Source organism: Strigops habroptila, chromosome 1 (genome assembly GCF_004027225.2).
Source record: "Strigops habroptila isolate Jane chromosome 1, bStrHab1.2.pri, whole genome shotgun sequence".
NCBI lineage: Eukaryota > Metazoa > Chordata > Aves > Psittaciformes > Psittacidae > Strigops > Strigops habroptila.
The window spans coordinates 72,487,066-72,513,267 of NC_044277.2; the positions used below are offsets into that span (position 1 = coordinate 72,487,066).

Sequence of the window (26,202 nt, forward strand, 5' to 3'; positions counted from 1 at the left end):
TCAGGGAATATTCAGGAACTGAATAATTGTGACTATTCTTGTGGTAGGTAATAATTTGACTAATACGATCAAATGATAAGAATTGTTAGCTCTTGAGCACTGTTTCTGCCTCTGGCATTCATTTGCTTTGACTTGTTAACATACTACTCAAACTGTCAACCTCTGTTACCTCAGGTGTAAAAACTACCTTAGATTATTCAGGGAAGAAAATATTTTGTATACTTGTTTGAAGATGAAAGGCAGACAGTGCTCGATGTTACTTTACAAGAAATCTTTAAAAGGAAAATATGTTGCCTTTGATCGATTTTTCCAAATTTGGAGAATAATGCATTTGGGATTTTGTGATTTTAGCAGTAACTTCTATTGGACTCAGCCTCTTCTGTGTCAGTATCCATAGGTCATCTTTAAATCTCAGTAATAAATAGAGTCTGTTAAGTTTTGAGCAATGGAGTGTCTGAGATTACATGGGGTTTTGCATTTATTTGTGTATTTAGATGTATCCTGTCATCAGCACCCACTGAAAATTTGAATATTTTGGGCCTTTTTTTCTTAGCCTTCTCAACAGTCTGTATGCAGATCACCTCATCTGATGCATAAGGGAAATACAATGATGCAACTGCAATTCTGTGTGTTCCTATAACAGGCAGAAGTTTGAGTAGGCTTTCAGCAGTTGCACACAAGAACCTCAGACAGCTATGCAGAATCTAGGTGTTAAGATCGGAGATACCTTTTAGTTTTCACTGTGCTCTTCTCTTGATACTTTTGTTTTTTTCCTTCAGAAAATAAAACCAGTTGGGGTCATTTCAGTCACAGTTAATGAAATAGTTTAACCAGTATTTTTTCTTTTAGTGGTAATGTATCTCTATACAGAGATTCATTAGGGGCTTACAGGGGCTTCATTTCTGTGCTCTTCTCAAACCACAAAACAAAGTACATCAGTAATTAATGATCTGGGCTGATTATATAACACATCCTCTTAACAGGTATTTATTTTCCTTCTGTTTAGGCTGCTCATCAGTTCTTATTGAAGATTATCCAAATATTTAAACCAAATAAGGAAAGATTTTTCTAATTAGTAAGGTTAAACCTGAAAAGAAAACATGAGTATTTAGATTCTGATGTGCTCCAAACAGCGAAGTGCTAGTACAGAGTAAAAGAACATGTGACTTTATGTGACTGCGATAGTAAGAAGATTGTTGTTAGGAATGTTTTTAGGAATGCTATTGGGCTTGGTTTGTGATACAGCTTAATAGAAATTATCTTATATTTTAAAACAGGATACAGTCTTTGACTATCAACCTGGAGATGCCTTCTGTGTAATGTGTCCCAACAATGTCAGTGAGGTAGAAGAACTTCTTCACATCTTGGGACTTTCTGAAAAAGGAGAGCACTTTGTCTGTGTAAAAGTTAAGCAGGGCACTAAAAAGAAAGGTATGGTGTGATGCACTGGTCATGAACAAATACTCCTGTGTTAGTCGTAGTTGGTTTGCATAGTTTTGAATGGTTTTATCTTTAGTATTGGGACACAGTGGTCGCTTCGTGGAGGCATGTTGGAAGTCACAGAGATGTGTTAAAAAAGAGAGGATGCGCTGTCTTCCATCCACTGCAATTAAGAAGTTAAATGGTTTAGCATCAAACAGAAATTAATTTCTGTGGAGCTTTGCTGGTGAGCAGATACTCATTAAGTTACTGTAACTTAATTACTTGTTGCCATTCTGTACCAAAGAATTTAGCTCTATAATGTAGTTTCACAACTCCTAGCAATGTTCCAGTGTTGCCTTCCTTTTGAGGTGGTTGTCTCTTAACTGCATTAAGATTTCTGAGGAATTTGTAGTAGTTACTACAAGTTAGTACGGTGTGGGTTTACTGAATGTAAGGAACTGAAAAACCTGGGAGAAGAGTGTGAACAGCAGGCTATGCCTCTGCTGTATCTTCAAGATTTACCAGGAATTTCACTGAATTTTGTTCACAACTTCTCCTTGTTCAGTCTGTGAATTCTTTGATGAAGTAGATGAGATCAGCTGAGAGGACAAAACAGAAATTATTTGCAGTCTGGTACAAAGTTTATTGTTCAAATATTGGATTTGAATTTGGAGAGCATGCTAGGAAGAGGATTAAGTACTTCTTGTAACATGCTGTTTGCATGTTCAAGAAAAGGAAGTTTATATAAATGTGAAAATGGATGCTTCTTTCCTGCATTATATTTATCCCAATCCTCTTATCTTCTGAAAGTAAATTTTTTTCTTTGTAGCAAGGTTTCAGTCAATTCATGGTATCATTCAAGACTGATAAAAAGAGGTAATTTAACAACTTACATAGGTATATTCTTGGAGCGAAAATTCTGTAGTATTAAAGGGCTCTTGAGCATGGAAAAAACACAGTAAGAATCTGGATGTCAAATCTGAGAAACATTGTCAAGAGAAATGCCAGCATATGAATCTAGTCTTTAAGGAAACAATTTTGAACCTGCAGAGATTATTAATTAAAGGTGTTCTGTCACATAAATGTTCTTAGATTGGTTTTGGGGTTAACTTAGAATAGCCACTTTAGCATGGCGTGGCATGAGGCTGATAAGCCAGGCCGCACCGCAGCTGACTCCATGCAGGGATAGATGGGATGTCAGTGTACCTCCTTCCCACAAATGGAACCTGTACAGAGTACAGGACGAATTATTTGCTTGTACAGAAACCCCTTGGATCTGCTGGATCTCAGAAGCTCCAGCATGGCACTGGCTGCATGCACCTTTGGTTAGATCATTAGAAAACTTCAGCATGCTCCAATTTTCAGGAGTGCTTATAGATGGAGGGGAAAAAATGTGGATGTTCATTTCCCTAGTAAGCCTTCCTCTGAATTTCCACAAGGTGGAAAGTGGTAACAAAGCCTTGAGTGGTTTAGCAGTGAAATTTATTTGAACACTGATGTATTGTACTCCTCATTTGGTTTTCTGCTTTCCCAATAAGTTTTGACTTTTCATTGGAAAGTTATCACTGATATTTCATTGGAAAACTGTCTTGCTGTTTAGTTTATAATTGTGACTGACTGTCTGGGGCATAAACCTACAGAATTGAATGCAGTTTAGCTCTCTTGTATTTCTTGAAGGAATGAGCAATCTGTGATGCCGTTTTTGGATGTTAATAGATGCACATTTTGTTTTGTTTTTCTACCACTGAACTAGGAGCAGCTCGTCCACAACACATCCCTGAAAGAAGCACTCTGAAATTCATTCTAACCTGGTGTTTGGAAATAAGAGCAATTCCCAAAAAGGTGTGTTTGTTCTTTTAAAGATAAATCCTTAGTAATTCTCCGCTGTGTGGGCTTTTACAGATCTGTACTTGCTTCATGTGCAGTTACCAGGTTTCTTGGTGAATAAGGATTGTCAGTTTGTTTGCTACTGTTTGTACTTCATTCTGAGAAATTTCACTTCTGGTACGTTATCTGGCAAACTATGAGATACTGAAATCTCTATTCCTGTTCTGGAGTATCTTGATTCATAACTAGTCTGGACGTAAACAGAAGAGTATGAGATGTTTGGTGTCAGATAACTGAAAGGCTGACTGAGGATGGCTCCATAGGTGTTTTAGAGAAATCATTCTTTCTAGCCAGAGGGAGCTGTAGCTGTCAAATTGCTCTATGCAAACGTACCATAGTGACTTTTAAATTATTTTAAAGCTCTCCTTTAGCATTTCGGTAGCCTGGCAGAATTTGAAGAAATATTTTTGCTTTTATAGTATTTGTTCTCTCAAGGTGTGACTATGATTTTCTTTTCATTCTGTGCCTACAAAAAAATGGAAGCTTGCAAGTGGAAATGCATGTGTATTTCTGGTACTGTCAAAACACATTTTAAAGATAACTTTGGATGAAGGATGAAGCTAAACAATTCTGTTGGTTTGGTCTCTGGGGGAAATCAGTTTTTGGAAGGACCTTTTCACTCAATTTAGTGGATTTTGCAGCAGAAGAGAAGAGAATCTTCCAATTGTTTCAACCTTTTCAAAACTGCATTTAACAGTTTGGAAAATTTGTCTCAACAATAAGAGTAGGCAGAGAGTGCTGGCTGGGGAATATCACCCAAGCTAGTTTTTATAACTGTCTGCTTTATTACCTGTTCAGTGTAGAATGTGCTTTATGTAACTCTGTACTCAAAACTATTGTCTGGAGGCTCAGTGTTTGAGTACACTCAAATTACTTTCCAAGTATTCTTTTGTGTAGAATACGTTGTCTGATTGCACTTGGTGTTTTGGATCACTCTTCTTTTATGCACTGTGTTTATTTCCACCTTGCTTTTGGAAAAAAACCTTGTAACACTTTACATTTGATTTTTACTTTATCTTGCAATGCTCAATTTAATTTTCATAGAATCATAGAATCATAGAATCGTAAGGGTTGGAAAGGACCTTAAGATCATCTAGTTCCAACCCCCCTGCCATGGGCAGGGACACCTTGCCCTAAACCACGTGGCTCAAGGCTCTGTCCAACCTGGCCTTGAACACCGCCAGGGACACCCTTAAGAAAAGCTTGCGGTGCCATTATGTAGGCATAAAGTATGGAATAAAACACCACGGCAATATTTACATGACTCATTAAATACCCTACTTTATTTACAGTAATACCTTTTCTAAGACTTTTTTTATTCCTTCCTGGCTTCTGTACTTAGCAAATGGTGTTTTGTCTTTAATTAATTTGTATTATGGAGCTGTTTACTTAAGTGAAGTGCAAATAGGTAAATAAGAGAGCCTTTCATAAATTTGTTTTTTTTCAGAGAATGGGTTGTGAATGTTATTTGTCTCTTCCCTGCTCAGGTTAATTAAGATCTTTCTGACCTGCGAGCTTGTAAATTTTTCATAGTAGGTGCATTGGGGAATAAATTGTGTTATCCACTAACCTGTCAGGTGACTGTTTCCTGTTCCCAGATAGCCCAAGTTTCTGTAAGGTGAGAAAGGAGCAGTATAGGAGCTACTGAAACTACAGTCAGATAAACAGCCTGTGGTCTTGGAAGACACCGTTTTCACGGCAGAATCTTTTTCCCTTTTTCATGTTACAGTTCCTAAACATGATGAAAGGAGGTGGCATTGAGGCCAGTGGAAACCCCAGAGGCACTGCTTGATGGTAGTAAATTTTTAGGTTTTCCTTGCGTAAGAACAGCTGGAGCAAACACAAATAGGAGGAGGAGATAGGGCTTCTGTAACTTTTTTTTAATGTAGATGATTGGATGCCCAAAAATTTCACACAAGTTGGTTTTTAAAACATCTGTTCCTATGAAAAGTAGAACACACTGATTTATTTTAAGTTATTTTTGTAAAATTCTCAAACAAAAAGCAAATTGCTAAGTAGAAATGGCAATATTTCTTTACCAATGCACAAGTTAAAGCTCTTACAGCTTTACACAAGGAAAGCATTGCATTTTAAGGTAAATGGAAACATTTTTCATGTTTGTAAAATTCCTGCAAATGTCAGTTCAGAACTCTTAGGAAATGGGGATAATAATTCTTTCAGCAATTTAATTGTTTTGCCTTTTTTTTTTTTAAATGGGTTGTGTAAAGCATCTTTGTTTTCTTCATACATACGCATGTACATGCATCTAAATATAAAGATGCATATATATCTATTATATCTATATATCTAAAGATAGATATATATCTATTCATTGCCAAGGTCTTAATTTCTTTTTTGTCCTTGCTTTACAGGTTATATATTGAAAAACCTGTCTGGATAACTGTGTCCTTCAGTTTACACAGCTGTATTTTACTATTAAAATGTATGTAGGTCTTTATTCAGAAAATGCCAAATGGTAGTTCCCTCCATTCAGCACTACCAAGAGAATATAGGATTTTCCTTACGTTTTCATTTTGAAGAGAGGAAGAACCTTATGAATGCACAAATGGTAAATAAAAAGGAGGGCATAAATCTGTAAACTGCCGTAGAGAGTGTGCTGGAGGAAAGCAAACATCACTCCTATCTTCCAGATGGACCAGAAGAAAGACCTGAATAACTACATGTTTCCTGTTCCCAGATAGCCCAAGTTTTTTGCAGTTTGTGACCATTTTCCCAAATGGAGAAGTATTTTTACCCTTTACTCTTATTTTGTTCCCCCCAGGCATTTTTGCGAGCTCTTGTAGAATGTACGAGTGATGTGGGAGAAAAACGGAGGCTTCAAGAGCTTTGCAGCAGACAAGGAGCCTCTGATTACACACGCTTTATTAGAGATGCTAATGTTTGTTTGCTGGATTTACTCCACGCTTTTCCAGGCTGCAAGCCTTCGCTTAGCATGTTAATTGGTAAGTGACCAATTTAGATTTAATTAGATTTGGTTTCTGAAAATGCATCAGACTAAATGTTCAATTTCCCAAGAAAGTGGAGTAACTGTTCAGTTAACTGCTTTAGAAATATTATAGTATCCATAGTGGTCAAACTAAAACTATTGTTTGGGACCAAAGCTCTGTTTTTCAGTTTTTGGTCTTTGGCCTTCATTCTGCAAACACTTGGTACATACCTATGCTTCAGTTGACTCTGGATTGCTCCCATACTGAAAAAATAAGCATAAGGTGTTTGCAGGACTAGGGTCTTTAAGAAACAGATCATCAACTGCTTACAATTAAAAAAGAAATGTTTTTACAACTCCCGATTTCCCTGCCTACATGTTCTTTTCTTGCACTTTTACCTGTTAAAAGAGAAAGTTTTTCCTAGTATATTGGTATTTTTGTAATGTCCAGCAAACTCACTGCATTCCTTATATAAAACATTGAAGGAATGAGATTCCAAGTGTATAACCATCTCAAATACATCTAAATATACTGAGAGTTATTTTCCAGATGAAAACAACCCAGAATTTCTTAATATGTTGCATTATATGAAACAAAAAAAAAAAAAAATAAAAATTTGCTTTTTATTTCTTGCAGTGGCCTTCTCCACACCTACCCTAAAGCTCTCCTTCTTAGTACACTGTGGGGATTAAAAAAATTAAATGCAAGCTCTGCTCCACTTTATATAAATACATGAATCTTCACAGTGAAAGCAAAACCAGTTTGCTTTCCAAAGGTAGTATGGAATGTGCTGTAGCAACTGAACTGAACAGAAGGAAATTTTTGACGTTTTTGAAATGTGTTCCTCCAGGGAAGTAATGTGCTGAGTGGGCTTAATGTCTTCTTAAAGTGATTTCACTGAACTAATTTTGCTTTACTCTGATTTGCAACTGTCTTTAACGCTTTGCAGAGCGTCTTTAAAATATGTCAGGGTTTCCATGTACTGATTGGAACATCTGCAAAAGGGTGGTACATGTAGAAAAACAACTAAAAGGCAGTTAAACTGTAGGTTACCCTGTTAACTCCACTGTGTTTTCTGGCATTTGCTATGCCAAATTTTTTCTTACTGTCGCTGTTCCCCACCACACTGTTCACTTAGTGATTTGTCTGTCTCCTTTCAATATACCCTTCTCCTCAGCCAAAATGTGCAGTCTGCATGCAAGTCATTCCTTTGAAGGCACCAGTGAGTTTGACCTTTGCTGTATATGTACATACATATGTAGATGAAAATGCACGTGTGATATATATAGTGGACTTATAATTAAAAAGATGCCAAATAAAATCCTGTCTCTGTTGGTTTTTTAGCTGTAGTTTCAGAAATTTGCATAGGTACTCACAGTGGTTTAAAATTGAACTGGCACATCTGTTTCTAGGACATTATATATAAGAAACTTTCAATGAAGCAATTCCTATTCTGAGAACTTTTGAGCTCATAGATGAAGGGTGGGCAAAATTAAATTTCAAGCTTCACCTTGTCCGCTAGCTACTGGCATCTCTTCTGTGCACCTTACAGTTGTTTTTAATTGACCAAGAACCCCATTAATTAACTATCGTGTCCTGATTTTTATGGGATCTCTAACAGATGTTCCATGAAGTTTAAAAACCGTTCAAAATAGAGTTCAAGTCTTAATGGCTTATTTCTGAACACTGAATTTATTATTAACACTTATTTCAATAGAGTAAAATTACAGTTATAATATGCTGGTACTGTGTTGCAGTGTAAACACTTACTATATGATATTTTCATTTGGGAGAATCAAGTAATAAGTGATGCTGCTTTTTTTTAATTTTTCAGAACATCTTCCTAAATTACAAGCCAGATCCTATTCAGCATCAAGGTAATTAAATATTCAAGTTGTATCTCCTTGGTAATTTAGGTATGCTTTTTACTCAGATATGTGTGTGCATTTTATAAAGAAGAAAGAGAGAAATGGAGGCTAAAACCTGATGATAAAGTGATTGTGTACCTGTTGCAAAAAAACCCCACAGGGTTTGACTATTTCAAATAACATTGGTTTTGAATGTCTGGCAAGACTTTGTTGGAGTTTTTAAGAACAAGGTCACGCATGTGTGAATCTGGTTAAGAATTTGGATTCCCTTCTGTAGGTACTGGTGTCCGAGTCCACTATTAAGACATTTTCTAGCTATATATAAATATCACATTGAATACTGAGAATCTTGATTTAGTTGATGTGGATTGGGCTGCAGATTGACCTGCTGTAAGATTTTACAGCTATCTCTCAGGGTTGTTTGTTGTTGTTGTGGGGCTTGGGTTGAGGGGTTATTTTGCTTGTGGTTTGGGTTTGGTGTTTTTTTTATGTAATTTATTTATTTACTAATATTTTTGTCTTTCCAGTTCAAATTTGTATCAGCCAGGCAAACTGAGTTTTGTATTTAGTATCGTGGAGTTCACTGCCTGTCCCACTCGACCAGTCCCACGGAAAGGAGTATGCACAGGGTGGCTTGCTGAGTTAGTTGCACCTCAGCTGCACACCAACAGAAACACTCTGGATACAAATGAAGGAACCTGTTCAACTGAAAAGGTATGATTATTAGATCTAAGCTCCTTAACCATTAAATTTACGCATTTTTGAAACAACTGCAACAGTTGTCTGTGGTATTTCTGATGTGCATCAAAGATCGTTTGGCATAATGGGTATTATTAGGGGAAGGTACTTTTTCTTTTCTCCCCTCTTTTTGTAGCAGAGAATCTATGTGAGCAATCAGGTTCAAAGTTATTAGGTGAAAGCTAATTATTAAAAATTTGGACTTCTACTACATAATTAATAGGACAAAAGAACTACTGCCAGTCTATATTTGATTAAGAAAAATGGAAGCAAGCATAGAATTTGATTACGAGAAAACTGTGCCAATAATCCAAGCTGTTGGTCTGGCAAAATGGAAGGAAAACCCATACAAGTTATCTTCCTTTTTTTAAAACTAACTCTTAAGATAGACTGATTAATATGTGTATCATATATCTTATTCAATTATTCACATCTGCTCTTTGTTTAAAATATAGTTAATTTACAGTATATTGAAGAACAAACATGAAAAAGAGGTAGAGTTAAAAAGGATTGTTATAAAATGGGTAAATAAAGTTCAGAACTATCTGCAGTATAAATGTGTTTACCATTTGCAATATTTTTTAAAGGCATGCCAGTTTCGAATCATTAATAGGGAAAATAGCCTCCTAACTCAAGTGTGGTTTGAAGTAGTAAGTATAACAGAAGTGCAAATATTGCCAATATTTGCAATAATTATACCATTTTTGTTATCATCATGAAACCAGAGACTTGAATAATCTTTTAAAGAATTAAAAATAGTCATTTCTCATATTCTGTACATTAGGTTAGCCATGCCTCAGAGAATAGTTATGGAGCTTCTATGAAAATTATATTTAGACTTCCTTTCAGACATAGATGTGAAGATCAGAATTAGAGTTTATCAGTGGATCTAAACCATTTTCCAAGATTTTTGAGCAGTTATCTGCCTCCTCTCACCCATATGCATTTTTGGAGATCATGTAAAACTTATGAAAATTAAGAAGGCAAGCACTGTATCAGTAGGCTTCAATTTGCTGTAAACAAATCCTCACCTCCAATGGAATATTTTTAAATGTCCACAATGTAAAAAAAAGTTAAGTTGCTTATAATAGCAATAAACTAGCTTTACTTTCCTTTGAGTACCAACACCAAACTTTCCATGAATTCTGTAACAGTATTCCCCAAATTTTTCACAATCAGAAACTCATGTGTGTTTTTCCTCTACATGGATTAATAGGTTTTTAAATATGTGTGGATTTTTTCCAGAAACTCATCTGAAGTTTTATTCTAAACGTCTGTGTGGTGTTAAAAATAAACTTTGAAGCTCAGGTTTTGGAAGGTTGTGTAGACACATACTCTGTGTAAATGCCCTAAAGGTTCTAAAAATTTAATGGTATTTTCACTGCTTAAGAATGTTCTTCAGTTGTATTTTATCTAATTTCATTTTAGATATCTATTTTTGCTCGTCCAAACAATGCTTTCCACTTACCTGCAGACCCATCTGTCCCATTCATGATGGTTGGTCCAGGAACAGGAATTTCACCATTTATTGGTTTCCTACAGCATAGGTATGTATAAAGTTGTTATCTGGAAAGCAGCCTTCTTACATTGAAGAAAATAAAGCCTTGGGTTTTGAGTGCAAATACAGTTAATCCTTTTCTGTCTTTCATTCTTTTTGTTTTTCCTTCTTCTTACTTTTTGTAGTAGTGGTATGCTGACTAGAAACAGTCTTGCTAATTTTAAACAAGCAGTGATTGTGTATTTTTGTTTTTCAAATGAGTAGAAGTTACACTATCATCTGACAGTATGTAATATCCATAGTAGATACATGAGGAATTGGGTGGATTGCAGAAATGGTTCTAAGAAAGTAAGTCCTTTATCTGTGTGTTACTAGTGGAAGTCCTGTAAGAGGTATTTGTAGAAATAGTGTTGATTAACACTGTGGCTTAAGTTTGGTTCAAAATCCATTTCCTTCAGAAGTGGCATCTATATTAAAAGGCTTGGCATGATGAATGTCAAGGTTTCTGCCATATTCCCTTATTTCTGTGTGTTTACATATTTTGATGTTTTAAGATGAAGAGCTTGGTACATGAACCCTCAAATGGGCAGTGGTCTTGGGTTTTGTGGGTTTTGTATTTGAGGGAAGGTAGATCCCTTTTTTCCCTTCCTTCAACTCCAGTAGTGAAATTTTGCAAGGCAAGGAGATGCTTGTTCAAAAATTGACAGATACCACATCACCAAGAATATGTAAAAACATCTTCATTTGGAGGCAATGAAGAACAGGAAGAGTGGAATATTTCGGTGGGAATGGTTGCAAGTTTTGTAGGTAACCAACACATACGATTCCTCTGTGACTCATTAGTTCTAGCAAGATAATTATTTTTAAACCATTTTATTTGAGAGAAAAGTGAAATTTTGACACAATGTTTCTGACTCCATTCTTCCACTTTGACCAGATCATTGTGTACAATCATTATGTCCTTGCTCCTTAACTTTAGTTCCTAAATATACCTTTATCTTTCAGAAGTATTTTGCATTTTCTTTTAAAGGATTCATAGCATTTCAGAAGCATTTGATCAATGATAAATGAAATCTCTCTCTCAAAATGTAACTAGAAAGTTGCAGCTAAATCCCCTCTGAAGTAATACCTTCAGCATTATTTCAAGAAAATGCAGTAACTCTTCTGATGATGTGGTAGTAAATAGATTGTTATTCATAAAGTCTAGCAGGTTTCTACAGCTAAATGGAAAGCATGCTAAAACTGCTTTGTGCTGAGTTTTCCCTTTCCAGTGGAGGATAAAGGGTAGTGATCTCCTTATTCAGCAGTCAGGATTGTTTTGCAAGGAGCTTGGAAGTGTCAGTCTTGATTACTCCATTATGAAACTGGCAAAAAAACCCCTCTTTGAAGTTGATTGATTTTGAGCTGGGCCAAAAGTGAGTAGTCAAGAAAATCAAATAAGTTAGAAGGGTTTGACTGTGATTTACTTTAAGTCATTTCACATTTCTGCCAATTCAGAAGTTTATTAAAGCACTACTTTACATGAGAATTAGGTTATAGATGTTTTCGATTCTGCGCTTGATAAAACAGGATTGGATTTTTTTATTTCTTTTTTTTCTTTTGGTCTGTTTAGGCAAAAGCTCAGAGAAGAACATGCAGACTGGGAATTTGGAGAGACATGGCTGTTTTTTGGTTGTCGGCACCAGGATCAAGACTATTTGTTCAAGCAAGTTCACTATTTAGCATTCATTTTGTATTCATGAGGAATGCTTATCTCTGAGCCGTTACTAATAGTTGCTGTTGCCTTTCAGAGATGAGCTCAGATGTTTTCTTGAAAATGGCACGTTAAATCATCTTAAGGTTTGTTTCTCAAGAGACTCCTCTTCAACTGCAGAAGTAGCCCCACCTAAATATGTGCAAGATGTCATTAGGCTTCATACTAAGGAAGTTGCCAGAGTCCTGCTCAAAGAGAGAGGTTACTTCTATGTGTGTGGGTGAGTTACTTCACTTCTGTGGGTGAATCAAGTGGAGATGGACTGTCTCAGAAATAGAATAGTTGGCAGAAGTTTGAGGCTTTACAAAAACTTAGTGCTGTCTGAAAGAAAGGACCAATATGATGCTGAAAGAGCCTTCCTGGAATGCTAGAATTTCATTACTATGTGCATTTTTTCCGATACTGTCTTGAAAGTATAGCTTGTAATCCACAGTTCCATGGGTTGCTTTAGTCACTTATTATTTCTTTTTCTTTTGTAGTAATAGGAGGTTTCAAGCTAACAGATTTCTCTTGAGAAAATGAGATATTTGAGTACATGTGATGATGAACTGCACAGCTGTGAGATAGCAGCAGTCTTCCAGGCTCTGGTGGGCCAGAATGCTAAACCTCAGTAATATAATTTCCAGTGGAAGTTTTATTTGTGGCTAACTTACCTGAAGGTTGATATTTTTAGGAAGTTTGTTGATAAATGATCAAAACATTTGAACATGAAACCCAATGTCAGTAGGTTCTTCTGCAGGAATATATGTCAGCTATATATATTAAAAATATTATTAAGTGAGGAGTTTAGGGGTTTTTGTTTTGTTTTGTTATATTGGAACTATAGGGTGATACAATAATAAAAAAGTACTTCAGCAGGTTGAGTTCTCCTTAAAAGTTAGTCTGTGACAACTCGAGTAGGGTTCCAAGTGTTTTTTCTTATAAATTGCAGTATGCTGAAAACTTTGTAATGTTTGATTGAGAGAAATGCTTGTTACTGTCAGTGCTCAGCTGCATGAAAACTCAGTGAGAATTTTGCTGTGCTATGTACAAGTTATATTTTTTAATGCCTCTTTTCCAATATTATCTTGCCTCTGAAGCTACTGATAAAACCAAAAATACGCTATTATGCATTTTCCTAGTATATATCTTTTTTTCTTTCCCCCCCCCCCAGAGATAAGAAGCACATGGCTGATGGTGTAAGTGATGCTGTAGTGGACATTTTAAGCATGGAAATGGAGACCGACAAATTGGAAGCAATGAAAATCCTGGCGACGCTTCGAGAAGCAAAACGATATTTGCAGGATGTGTGGAGCTAAATATTTAGCATTTCCTATGCTTTTGCAACACAAAAGATTTTGTTTCACACATGCTTTTGACTGAAAGTTATTGTCAAAAGTGCTGTCTGTAGTCACCCAAATCTTAATTTTCTCCATTGACCTTTCAGGCAGGAAGAGAAAACCTTTTAAACGACAGGAAACCAGGCTGCCTTTGGAGTTGTGTGGGGTTTTTTAACAATATTACATCATGGACTGTCTCAGTGCCTTGATTCTCTCATTTCAATGTCAGATTAATGCAGAAAGTACACACTTCTGCACTTTTACAAGTATAATTGTATGCTTACATTATATCATGGGGTTTTTTTCTATAATGTATACATAAATAAGCTACAGAGTAAATATATTACACACTGATTTGTGCATCATCAAATACATTACTGACTTGCCAAGATTGCCTCTGTAAACCCTTTTCTGCTCAACTTTGTGAATAGAATAGGAAAAGACTTTAAAACAAACAAATAAAACACAAAAAAAAAAACCCAAAACCAAGCCCTTGGCTGATAAACTTTGCTTTTTACCTCAAGGGAACAGGGCAAAGTCAAGTTGTGTGCTCTGCTTATTGAACCTACTTCACGCATAAGTCTTATCCTGTTTTTGATTGCTCCTGGGGAACATGTAGTGTATTTCTGACTGCATAGGGTTTTTTGGAAGTTAAGCCCAAGGCTACTGTTTTTGGCTCAACTGCATTCCAGTTTTACACTGGAATTAGAAATGGGGTCTGGAGGTCAGCTGAGGCCTGTCTGCACATGTGTGTGTGCATGAGGCAACTGGGGAGAGCAGGGATTCAGGGCCAGCTACTGGGTGGACTGTGTGTCTAAGCCCAGCTACTGGTGGGATCCACAGTGTATGTGTTCGTTGTTGGAATCCACTTTACTATGAGGGTAGTGAGGCTGTGGAAAAGGTTGCCCAAAGAAGCTGTGGCTGCTCCATCCCTGGTAATGTTCAAGGCCAGGTTGGACAGGGCTTGAAGCAACCTGGTCTAGTGGAAGGTGTCCCTGACCATGGCAGGGGGGTTGGAAATAGGTGATCTTTAAGGTCAATTCCACCGAAAATAGTCTATGATTCCATGTATGTATGTATATATTTCCCACCAGACCTTTAGTCTGGTCAGCTAGAGAGAGGGACAACTGGTTGGACTTGGGATTACTCCCAGTTCAGGTGTGTATGTGTATATTGGGGAATGTCCTTGCCCTCAAAGAATGCAGTTTTAAATAAAATCCCAAGCCCACATTTGCCAAAAACTTGGTAGGTGTCTTGTTTGTTGTTTTTTTGGTTTTTTCTGGGTTTTCATGCTTCATCACCTGGTATTTAGTGCATCCAGCATAACTGAAGATGAGGCCACGTATATTTTTCTGCATGTGAAGCCACACACAGATTTTGAAGCAGAGGTCTTGTGCCTGCCCCCCTTGCCCTGACTGCCCATGTGTATCAGGATAAACAGAAATTCAGTGGAAGTCATAAACCATTTCTAACTCTTGTGACATCCTTTTTACTCTCCAGCTACTCTCAGTGTAGCTGTATGGCTGGTGATTAACACATCAGCTGCTGCCTCCATCTCTCAAGCCATTATGAGCTGGTGGGTTATAATGCCTTTTTTCCCAAACCACTCTCTCTGTGCCAGTCATGCTGGGTGTCTCAGCAGACAGCATCAGACCTGGCAGTACCTCTTGTGCCTGTGAGCAGATTCCAGTCCAGAGGTCTCTGAAGCCCAGGTTCTGCTTGGCTTGTACAGAGGAACATGGTGAAATCAGGTTGTGGGGTTTTGTTTGTTTGTTTGCTTAGGTTTTTTTGACAAGGTGTATTTTTTATTATTCCCATCGGCTGCATCCGCTGTTGGGTGTTAGCTTCAGACACGTCCTGCTCTTAGGGAGACCTGTGGGATGGAAGGATTTTTCTCTTCCTTGCCCAACAGAAATATCCATGCAGCAGCCTATTTCTTCTGGAGGAAGTGTCTTTTTGTTACTATTCCAATATATTCAATAAAAAAGAGATTAAATTTCTGCTTGTTCTTTGCAGTCATTCATATTGCTGCATAGGGCAGGACATGCATGGAATGCCAAAGCTAGTGTCATCTATGCACATTTTATGTGGACTCTTACACTAACAGTAGCTTATTGTGCTGTTGGCTGTTGTAAATACTCTGAAACTCCAAAGCTTTTTTTGAAACCATCCCTGTGAATACTTCTCCAACAGTTATATTTTATGTTGCCTAACAGCAATTACTATTACTAGGCAAAAATGGGTTGTTACCTAAACCATACTGAAAACACACACTGCATGTTTTAACTAAATGTTACCATTTGCATTACTAATAGTACATCCCAGATGATAGTGTTTCTGTTGAGGATAGAAATATTTTGTGAAGTTCCATATCTTGGCTAAAGTAGTGTCCCTGCTGGATATGATCTCGGAGGCCTATACATGAAGACTTTGGGCTTTTTAAAACCTTTGTCAACACCATGCCGTAGATAATTTTAAATATATCTGACTCAAATCCTCTGCTTGAATGGACAAATTCAGATGCAGCTGTATATGGTGCTGAATTCCACTTAAATAACCATTTATAGTCAGTCCATTATTCTGTAGGTGGTATTTTTCTTAAAGAAGAATAAAAGAACACTTACAGCAAACAGTTATGAAATGTCCTGTCTGAAGCTCAACTTTGAGCTTTGGAGATCACATGAAGTCATATGCTTGCAACTTTTATATTCTATAATGTAAATATGGTATTCTCATTGTGTGTTTATGCATTTAGCAGTTTGGTATGTTGGTGGGCTTGCAAAACCAATATAGTAATGTCTCAGTTTCACTGGATGTCCCTTCTATAAAAGTGCCTGGGATTGTTTTGCTTAGCTGTCACCCTGGGTCTCGACCTGACAGAGCTTCACATTTTTTTCCTGCTCTTTGAACGGAAACTTTATGCCTTCATCTCTGGATCCATCTCACTCCAGTTATGCTTCATCTGAGTTGGGAAGACCAAAAGTTAATCCAGTTTCAGACAAGACAGTGATTTTTTAATAAATAACAACAGAATATTTTCAGTGTTATTTTCTGCCCTGTTTTGGGTTTTGGGATGTTGTGGAGAATTAAAAATGGAACCATATAATACATGTCTGCTGATGATTATAGGAAGATCATTACATTGCTGAAAGCTATGGTCTACAAACTCTGGTCAGTTATAGTGAATTGAGAGATAAATCTACATTGGCAGAATGGTAAGAGCAATTGATTTTGATATGAAAATTGAGCTAGGTGATACAATGGTTTAATATAACAGCTATAGCTGAGTTTAGTGAATCTTGAGAGTCTTCTCTCCAGTTAGAAAAAAATGTGTAAATATAAAAAGCTGCTCAGTATTATTAGAGTTGCCTATCATAAATCAAAATACTTTCAAATTGATAGCAAAAGCAGTGTATCAATTTGTTTAGTCTCAAAACCCTATTCACATATGGTTTATATGGAAAAAAAATCATAGTTTCATACAAATGCAAATTACAGTCTTGAAAAGTTGATTCAGCACCACTACAAATTGCATTCACTTTCATTAGCATTTGAATAAATGCTCCACTTCTGCTGGAAGAGGTTTGTCACGTTGACAAAGCACTCAAAGCCAATTGTGCTTAATAAAAAAGAAAAGGTTCTACAGTGGGTTTGAAAACAGCAGTTTTGTAAGGCTCCATCAGTCAGGGATATTCATTTCTAATCTGCTTTTAACTTTATTGCTTAGATGATTGATTGGTTTTCCTTAACTTTTTTTTTAAATTCATTTTATTGTAACTTGCTAGGAGATCAGCAGGGCTGTTTGCAGTACTCTTTCCTCAATAGTGGGACAATGGTATTGTTTAGTTGTTCTTCAAGTATTGGGAGAAAATGGTGTCGATTGCCCTTGACTTTTGAACGTGACCAAACCAAAGCAGAATTACGTGACTATGACTGCTCAGCATTTTTGGGTAGGGCCAGATGTTGAAATAGGCGCTTGTGCATGCACGTACCTCTTTGTGTGTGTTTGCGTAAACTGCTCTGTCTCCCAGTTAAATGCCAGCTCCATGCTTGTGTTTCTTACAGACCACTACTTCCTGAGACTACAATGTAGAATCGTAGAATCAACTAGGTTGAAGACGAACTTTAAGATCAACAGGTCCAACCATTACCCCAAGACTGCCAAGACCACCACTAAACCATGTCACCAAGGGCCTCATCTACACGATTTTTGAACACTTCCAGGGATGGTGATTCCATCACTTCCCTGGGCAGCCTGTTCCAATGCCTCACCACTCTCTCTCTGAAGAAATTTTTCCTAACATCCAATCTAAACCTCCCCTGGTGCAGCTTGAGGCTGTTTCCTCTTGTCCTATCACTTGTTACTTAGGAGAAGAGAGCGACCCCCTCCTCACTCCATCCTCCTTTCTGGTAGTTGCACAGAGCAATAAGGTCCCCTCTGAGCCTTCTCTTCTCCAGACTAAACAACTGCAGTTCCCTCAGCCATTCCTCATCAGACTTGTGCTCCAGACCCTTCACCAGCTTTGTTGCCCTTCTCTGCACCCACCCACTCCAGCACCTCAATGTCTCTCTTGTGGTGAGGGGCCCAGAACTGAACACAGTATTTGAGCCGCAGCCTCACCAGCGACCAGTACAGGGGGATGATCACTGCCCTGATCATTACACTGTTGCTGGCTACACTATTGCTGATACAGGCCAGGATGTTTTACACTCTTCTGGTGGGGACAGACTCCTGTAGAACAAGCCACTCTTTATGTCGCCAGCACTTTTTATTTCCTGTGAAGGTGAGAAAGGAGCAGTATAGGAGCTACTGAAACTACAGTCAGAAAAAACAGCCTGTGGTCTTGGAAGTCACCGTTTTCACGGCAGAATCTTTTTCCCTTTTTCATGTTACAGTTCCTAAACATGATGAAAGGAGGTGGCATTGAGGCCAGTGGAAACCCCAGAGGCACTGCTTGATGGTAGTAAATTTTTAGGTTTTCCTTGCGTAAGAACAGCTGGAGCAAACACAAATAGGAGGAGGAGATAGGGCTTCTGTAACTTTTTTTTAATGTAGATGATTGGATGCCCAAAAATTTCACACAAGTTGGTTTTTAAAACATCTGTTCCTATGAAAAGTAGAACACACTGATTTATTTTAAGTTATTTTTGTAAAATTCTCAAACAAAAAGCAAATTGCTAAGTAGAAATGGCAATATTTCTTTACCAATGCACAAGTTAAAGCTCTTACAGCTTTACACAAGGAAAGCATTGCATTTTAAGGTAAATGGAAACATTTTTCATGTTTGTAAAATTCCTGCAAATGTCAGTTCAGAACTCTTAGGAAATGGGGATAATAATTCTTTCAGCAATTTAATTGTTTTGCTTTTTTTTTTTTTTAATGGGTTGTGTAAAGCATCTTTGTTTTCTTCATACATACGCATGTACATGCATCTAAATATAAAGATGCATATATATCTATTATATCTATATATCTAAAGATAGATATATATCTATTCATTGCCAAGGTCTTAATTTCTTTTTTGTCCTTGCTTTACAGGTTATATATTGAAAAACCTGTCTGGATAACTGTGTCCTTCAGTTTACACAGCTGTATTTTACTATTAAAATGTATGTAGGTCTTTATTCAGAAAATGCCAAATGGTAGTTCCCTCCATTCAGCACTACCAAGAGAATATAGGATTTTCCTTACGTTTTCATTTTGAAGAGAGGAAGAACCTTATGAATGCACAAATGGTAAATAAAAAGGAGGGCATAAATCTGTAAACTGCTGTACTGAGTGTGCTGGAGGAAAGCAAACATCACTCCTATCTTCAAGATGGACCAAAAGGAAGACCTGAATAACTACAGGCTGGTCAGGTTCATCTTGATCCTTGTGAAGGTGATGGAGCAAATTCTCCTGGAAACCATTTCTAAGGGCAAAATAGTGACCTGGATGAGTCGTCACGGATAATGAGGAAATAGTTCCTGCCCAAAGTGGTAGCCTTCTAAAATAAGAAGGCTGGGTGCTGAATCAGGGAAAAGCGGTGGATGTCATTTGATTTCAGTTGTAGTGAGGCTTTCAACACTATCTTACTGATGAAATATGGACTAAAGAAGTGAACAGTGAGGTGGATTGTAAACTATCTGAACTGCTGGTCTCCAGTGGTTGTGATTAGCTCAGCTGGATGCCAGTCACCAGTGGTGTGCCTCAGGGGACAATATTGGGTCCAGTCCTGTTTAACATCTTCATTAATGACCTGGATGACAGGGCAGAGTGCACCCTCAGCAAGTTGGCAGATGATACAGAGCAGGGGATGCAGGTGTGGTTGACAAGATGAATGTGTTGCCTTTTAGGGGGACCCTGACAGGCTGGAGCACAGAGCCAACAGGAATCTCACTTTCAAGTGCTTGTCTTCAACCTGACTGCTGGCACCTCTCTTAGATGAAGCACAGTTTCCTGCAGATAGAAGGCATCTGACTTGAGCTTTAGACAATGAAAAGATACTCCCCAAGGAAACTTGCAAATGAAGAGGAAGTCCTGTAGAGATTACTCAGTGCTTGCATGTTAGGGAGTTTGAGGTGTTCTTTGATGGCTCTGATATCTACGTCGTTATGGAATGGTTTATGGTCTACATTTTGTTTTCCTGACACTTAATGCTTTCTGAAATGTTCAGTGTTACACATATTAAGAAGGGACAGGGATTTCATGGACCACTGCTACAGACTATCCAGTAAAGCTATTTCCCTTTCCCTGATGTTTACATTAAAAATTAACATATCTGTTTCCTAATAAAACTTTATGTCAAAGTTCAACAGTATTTTCTGTTATAAGATTTTCAGCAGCATCTTAAGTGTTGCTTTATGACTACATTTTATTTGTGTTACTGTTTTATTTTGGACCAAAGCCAGATTGATCTCTTGAAAGAAAATACTGAAGGCCTGGTATGAACTTCTGCAATTCAGTACATCTGGGCAAGTTCATCCTCAGCAGAGGTAAATTAAAAACAAACTGGTTGACTTACTGTGAGCCAGACTGCAAAAAGTACGCATACGGGCTTCAGAAAGGCAAAGTATACATTCCAGCTGGCCTAATAAACTAAAGTTTGTTTTAAATTTTTAATGTAAGGCCTGTGCAAAGAATGATTACACTGCTTTTTTTTGAGTCATTTATTGAGGCTGTACAGCACTGGAGGATAGTCAGCTTTGATCTGGACAGAGATCCAGGTAATTATGAGCTTCAGATAATCACTTACATTTTCAATGCATCTGAAGAGGATGGTTAATACTTACTTGTAATGTTGATGTGCAGAGTAGACAACTCAAAGTCTTAAGTAGACTAAGATATACAGCTAAGCCTACCGGGGCTAACCTACAATGCTCTGCATTGAAATAAAGGACACAGATTTTTAATGCATGTGCTCCTGTCAATGAAAGGCTCTGTAAATTCTTGTATTTACGATCTAATAATGGCTGAATAGTAAAGTGAACTGTTTCACAAGTTGCTTGTCGTCATCTTGCATGTGCAGCATGCCAATCCATGTTTTATTATATACAGTAACACAGTCAATTCTATGATTGTTAGGACTTCTGGTTCATTTTGCCAAAGATCTCTGTGAAATTCTTGCTCCCCTCACTGATGTGTTATGGTTACTTGGGGCAACACAGTTGCTTTAAATTATTTTCTCCTTAAAATCCATAAAATCTTTAAAAATATATAATTCTTAAATAACTAATTTTCAGATTCTGTATAGCACTGAGTATAAATGTGAAGCACTGTAAACTGAGGTATTTCAAGTCTTATAGTATTATACACATTTTGATTTAACAATTTATTTCATGTTGTACAATCCTCCATCATCAGCTTGCACAAACCACCTCCTTGCCTCTTAATTCTCATACAGTAGTTTAGTGTCAACTCTTGCTAATTTTATGGAAAAGCTGGACTAAAGAGGTCTTTTCTATAATGTAACTGACTGGAACCTTTGAAAAAGTTTAGCTAATTTCTCTATTTTCTTCTTTTCTTTCTTGCTTCTTTGTTCTTGCACCTTCATGTATACACTTCTGTCATCCGCTTATCTTCTTTTGCAGATACGTGAATTCCTTTGATAACCTTTCCTCTCTCTGCACACACTTGTGGCTGTGTTTCTCATGCTAGAAGGTATCTTGTTGGCAGTTTTTGAACATACCTACTTCCAAAGGTGATTCTGCTGTCCTGAAGGTATCTCATGTTTTCCATGCCTTTTTCTGCTTCATGGCAGTGATTCCAATGGCAGCATCTAGGCTGGAATTCAGTCTTTTTTTCTCTTGCAGAGATCTGGGACCTCTGTTGCAATAAAGTGTAAAGAAGCATATAGAAATGGCTGAAAGCCAGGAGTCAGCAATGGAAAGCTTTTTCCCACCTCTTGCTGTGTATTTCAGAAATGATTGCTATAAAATCCCCATTTTTTGATAGGATAAATATTTTATTTGTCTCTTAAGGAATTGATTCTGTGTCTCTGAAGTCATAGCAGGGAATTTCTGCAAATTCTGGGTTTTCCTCTGCAGAGGATATGCCCTTCTTTTTCTCTGATAAACCTTTCAGAATAGAGAGAGGTGGAAGTGTTGTTTTCTCTAGCACTGATACTGGTGAACTCCTGGTGAATATGATGCAATAGCCATGTCATCCTCCAGATTTATTGAATTTCAGGTTCAAAAGTCTCCTGACAAGGGAAACAAAAAATATACATGCATAATATACATGCCCCCAGCCCCGGTTGTGTGTAAGATGACAGAAAATAAAAAAGCACGCATCCTCTTTTTCCTGTTCTTATCATCATCCAGGCAGGGTGTGTGTGTATGGAAATCAGCTACTGGCAAGCCAGCAAATAAGTAATCAGTGATCAATATAGTATATGCAGATTTCTGTTGCTGTGAATCTGCCCATGGCATATGCTCTGCCTTTTTTTTTAAGAAAGGAGAAGGATCATTGAAGTGGAAATAATGTATCTGAAGAGTCAGGGTGTTAGTTTTCAGTATACTTCATTTTCGTTCTCAGATTTTAGTCTCCTTGCTGCATGCTGGGGTTGAGAAGATTTCTTGACAGGGTGCCTGTGATCCATTGCTTGCATCATGCAGAGTAAACACCACATCTTTCTTGAGACATACTGCCCAGTTTATCTCTGCTAGCAAACTGTAGTAGAGGAATACAATAAAGGCGGTTCTGCCACAGGTGGACTTGCTTTCTGAGGATGCGGAGGGTGCTTGCACTGCTGTCAGCAGCTGCTGGGGATTCTGCTGTCTTGCGGTCAGCTTTAATTTGCAGCTGAAGTTAGATAAAAATTCCACCAAAGTCAGCAGTATGGGAAATGTGCTGAACTAACACAGTCAATCCCGTGCTTTGAAGGGTGAGTGCTTCCTGGCCAACTTATGTTCCTGGTGAGCTAATGTTTTGGAGAGTGGCATACACATCTGCCTTCAGTGAATTCATCGACCTCTCTGGGAGAGTGAGTGTGTCCCCAAGTTGCGTGCTACTGAGTATATCAACAGTAGCCTTCTGTGCTCCTCAAACACTCTCGCCCTGTTACACGAAGACTACATCACTGATTGTTCATTTCCAGGTCCTTGGGCAGCTGCGGTGCCAGAGAATACATTTGGAGGGTGTTTATAATACCTACCTTCTTTAAGGTGGGGAAGATGAAAAGAGCAAATGCATTTGGAAAAGGCAGCCTAGGTGATGTTAAAAGAAGTTCTCTGACATTATCTTGTAGAAAGAATATAAGGATAGCACAGATTTACCAGGGAAAAAACATCTAGTTGCTTTAGAGGGAACTGTTACTCAAAATAAGGCAAAATATGGTGTTATATTGAAATGAACAGGGATGGAACTCCTGCACAAATGATACTGTCAATCAGCAGAAATCTGTGCTTGGGCATCAGTATGGAGTTCTTATGTCTTAAATTAGAGATTGTGGGTGGATGGCACAGCCTTTCTGTAACCCACATCTTTTATGTGTGAAATCATCAGTGAAAACATCATAATGTTAAGGGTGAAGCATAAAAGAGATCTATTGTGTCTTTTCAGATGATCAAACACATTATTTGCAGTGTCCCATCCTCATTGTGTCACAGTGAATCATTACTGATATGATCCATTGTCATCTGTTGTGTTTTAGTCTAGCTAATACTTGACATCCCATTTCTTCATTTTTTTATATTCAATCTGTTCCACTTTCCTGCCACTACCTTCTATATTCCTCTAGTCACTTCCCACAGTTTTATTTTTACAGATTGGACCAGGAAAGAATACAAGAGCTATAGACCGGGGGGGGGTTTATTATTTTTGTGGCTATATTCTTTGTATTTTTCCTGCTCATGTGGACATGCCTCAATAGCATTGGTACTATACAGAGAATGCACATAAAGATATACCTGTTGTGATGACCTTTGTAAGGAGAAAGTATCGTGACAATGTTCAGAAGTAAATAAAAGATCACTTTAAAAGAAGACAGTAGGAGAAAAAGCAAAATGAGTCTGACCATTGATTTAAGTTTGGAACAATTTTAGAAGAGCTGAAAATGATTGCAAAGTCTAGAGACCGTTTAGCAAATTTAACCCCCCCAAGCACTTCTATTTATTATTTTTGGCTCATAGAATTAGCTTCATTTCAGAAGCAATGACAGATAGATTTCTTGATTTATGATACATTTTGGCTGAGGCCTGAGTCACTCTTAAAACTCTTGTAGCAAAAATCTTTTCTATTGACCTATGGGAGTTCTATTGATCTCCAACAGAAGGTAAGGTAAGTTCCTTGTGTAGCCACAAAATCACATCTTATAAAAGAGAGTCATGAATCTTGATGCTCTGTTTAGTTTTCTTTTTAAGATGTAATCTTTTGTAGTGAAACTGCTGTTAATAGGGTGTCAAGAAACACCCAACCCACCAATGAGTTTAAAAATGTTTTTAAAGCAGCAACTTGTTTTTCAAAACTGGTGGTTTTGTTCCAAGCTTGGATCTGTGCTTCTTCGTATGGCTTAACTGTCGTGTTTTAAGTTTTAGGCAACTGCAGTGACTAAGCTGGGCAGTGAGATAGTCTGGGAGCTGGAATTCTGGGCCTGGCTGGGCTTTAGTTTAGGGAAACCTTTATGAATATTGGTGCTTCTGCTCTCCCAAATACAGGAACATGTCCAAGCTTGGCAGGACTTTTCAAGTATGATTAATTATTTATACTTCAAATTGTCTTGGATGCATTTAGAAAGTTGACCCTGTCCTTACCATTTTAGCATTGTAGCATTTGAATTTGTTTGGTTATCTTTTATTCTCTTTCCTTTTCCACTCACTTTCTCTTTGCTTTGCTCTAGTATTTACATATATGTTACATTTGTTTTTCAGCAATAAACAACAAAGGAAAACGTTGGCCATTCATGTTCGAATGGTATCAAGAAAGCCAAGGGTCTTCAAGATTTTTGATCAACACTTCATCAACACTTAAATATTGCCCTTCAGCAGAGATAGTCAGCTCATGTTTGCAGTGACAGGACTGGGATATACTGCTTTGGTGTCTGCAGCTATGCTCAGCTGGATTACATAGATGTGCTCCTGCTGGAACCATCAGTATTATCAGATTTGAATTCTTGATGGATTGCAGTTGGACATGCTCCTTGACCACAGGCTCACATCAGCACATCTGCACTTTCTCTCTGTGAGAGGTCATGATTCCCATGTGTATATATTCCCAACTTTTCATTTCCCCATCTTAGATGCGGCTGATTCTTCTGCAGTTCTGGGACATTACATTCCATCAGAACTGGGAAATGGCATGTGAGAAGTTTGCAAGCTAGTGGATGAATATCTGTTTCAGCCTGATTCTGTGTGGGCAACTAGCACTGCAAGTGGAGGATCTCAAGTACTGCATCAGATCAGGTGTGAAGAGCAGCGGTGGAATCTCTGTCATAGGGGGTTTTTGAAATGTACCTGAATTGGACCTTAAGCAATCCAATCTAATTTTGGAAGTTAGCCTCATCCAGAGCAGAGGAAGTGTTTAGATGACAGAGTTCTTTTAACCTAAATTCTTCAATGATCCTGTGAGATGATCAAGTCTAATCACGTGAGGCTAAATGCAAAGCAGAGTTATCTGTATGCATTCATGTGCCCAGGTAAGCAACAAAATAAGCAAACCATCTTCCCACAGCTGGGAGAGGGAAAAAATCCATTAACAATAATAATACTTCATGATAAAGACAGTTATGGCTAAGAGATAATGTAGGTGTAGAAAGAATATGTATGACTGAGCAGATTTCCTATCAGCTGTCATCACTGCTGGGTGGGGGGCACTGGTCAAGGCTAAGATGACTCTGTCAGAAGTTTCAGGAGTGTAACTTCCAAAGTGATGAGTACGAAGCAGCATGCATGTCACTGCTGTTTCCTACATCTTTCTTATCAAGTCTTTTTTATTCTTTAACACTTTGAGTCCATTTCCATTATGAGTTACATGGAAATATAGCAATACTGTTCAAAGTCTTTTTTGCAGTGTGGTACTGCACCACACTGGGACTTTCTGTAAGTTCACTCTTTGGTCTTGAAAAGTTTGTATATTTAATTGTGCACTTTAATTTTGTTCTGTATTTCCCCAACACACAAGGGATTTAGTGAATCCAAATGTTTAACAAATACTGGCAGTCAGGTCTTTTTTTTTTTTTTCCAGTGTGCCTGCCAAGTGTTAGCAGGATTCAATTTAAAATGGTTGAGATAATGATCTCTCTCCTTGTAGCATGTTACTTTATCTGGCCTGTACAGCCCATTTTTCTCTCAG

The 26,202-nt window shown here is 37.7% G+C and overlaps 1 protein-coding gene across 6 annotated transcripts in view; it reads left to right on the top strand.

The window, feature by feature from the left end:
* The window catches only part of MTRR (5-methyltetrahydrofolate-homocysteine methyltransferase reductase), a 36,393-nt gene extending 20,225 nt beyond the window's left edge, over positions 1-16,168 (top strand). For all 6 annotated transcript variants that reach the window (XM_030488014.1, XM_030487963.1, XM_030487992.1 and 3 more), the window contains 9 exons: positions 1,278-1,431; positions 3,176-3,264; positions 6,092-6,272; positions 8,092-8,134; positions 8,653-8,839; positions 10,292-10,410; positions 11,974-12,066; positions 12,152-12,334; positions 13,268-16,168. In XM_030488014.1, the coding sequence (XP_030343874.1) occupies positions 1,278-1,431; positions 3,176-3,264; positions 6,092-6,272; positions 8,092-8,134; positions 8,653-8,839; positions 10,292-10,410; positions 11,974-12,066; positions 12,152-12,334; positions 13,268-13,412 (1,194 nt within the window). In that variant the 3' untranslated portion in view covers positions 13,413-16,168. The remainder of the gene's footprint in view (positions 1-1,277; positions 1,432-3,175; positions 3,265-6,091; positions 6,273-8,091; positions 8,135-8,652; positions 8,840-10,291; positions 10,411-11,973; positions 12,067-12,151; positions 12,335-13,267) is intronic.
* Positions 16,169-26,202: the final 10,034 nt, after the last annotated feature.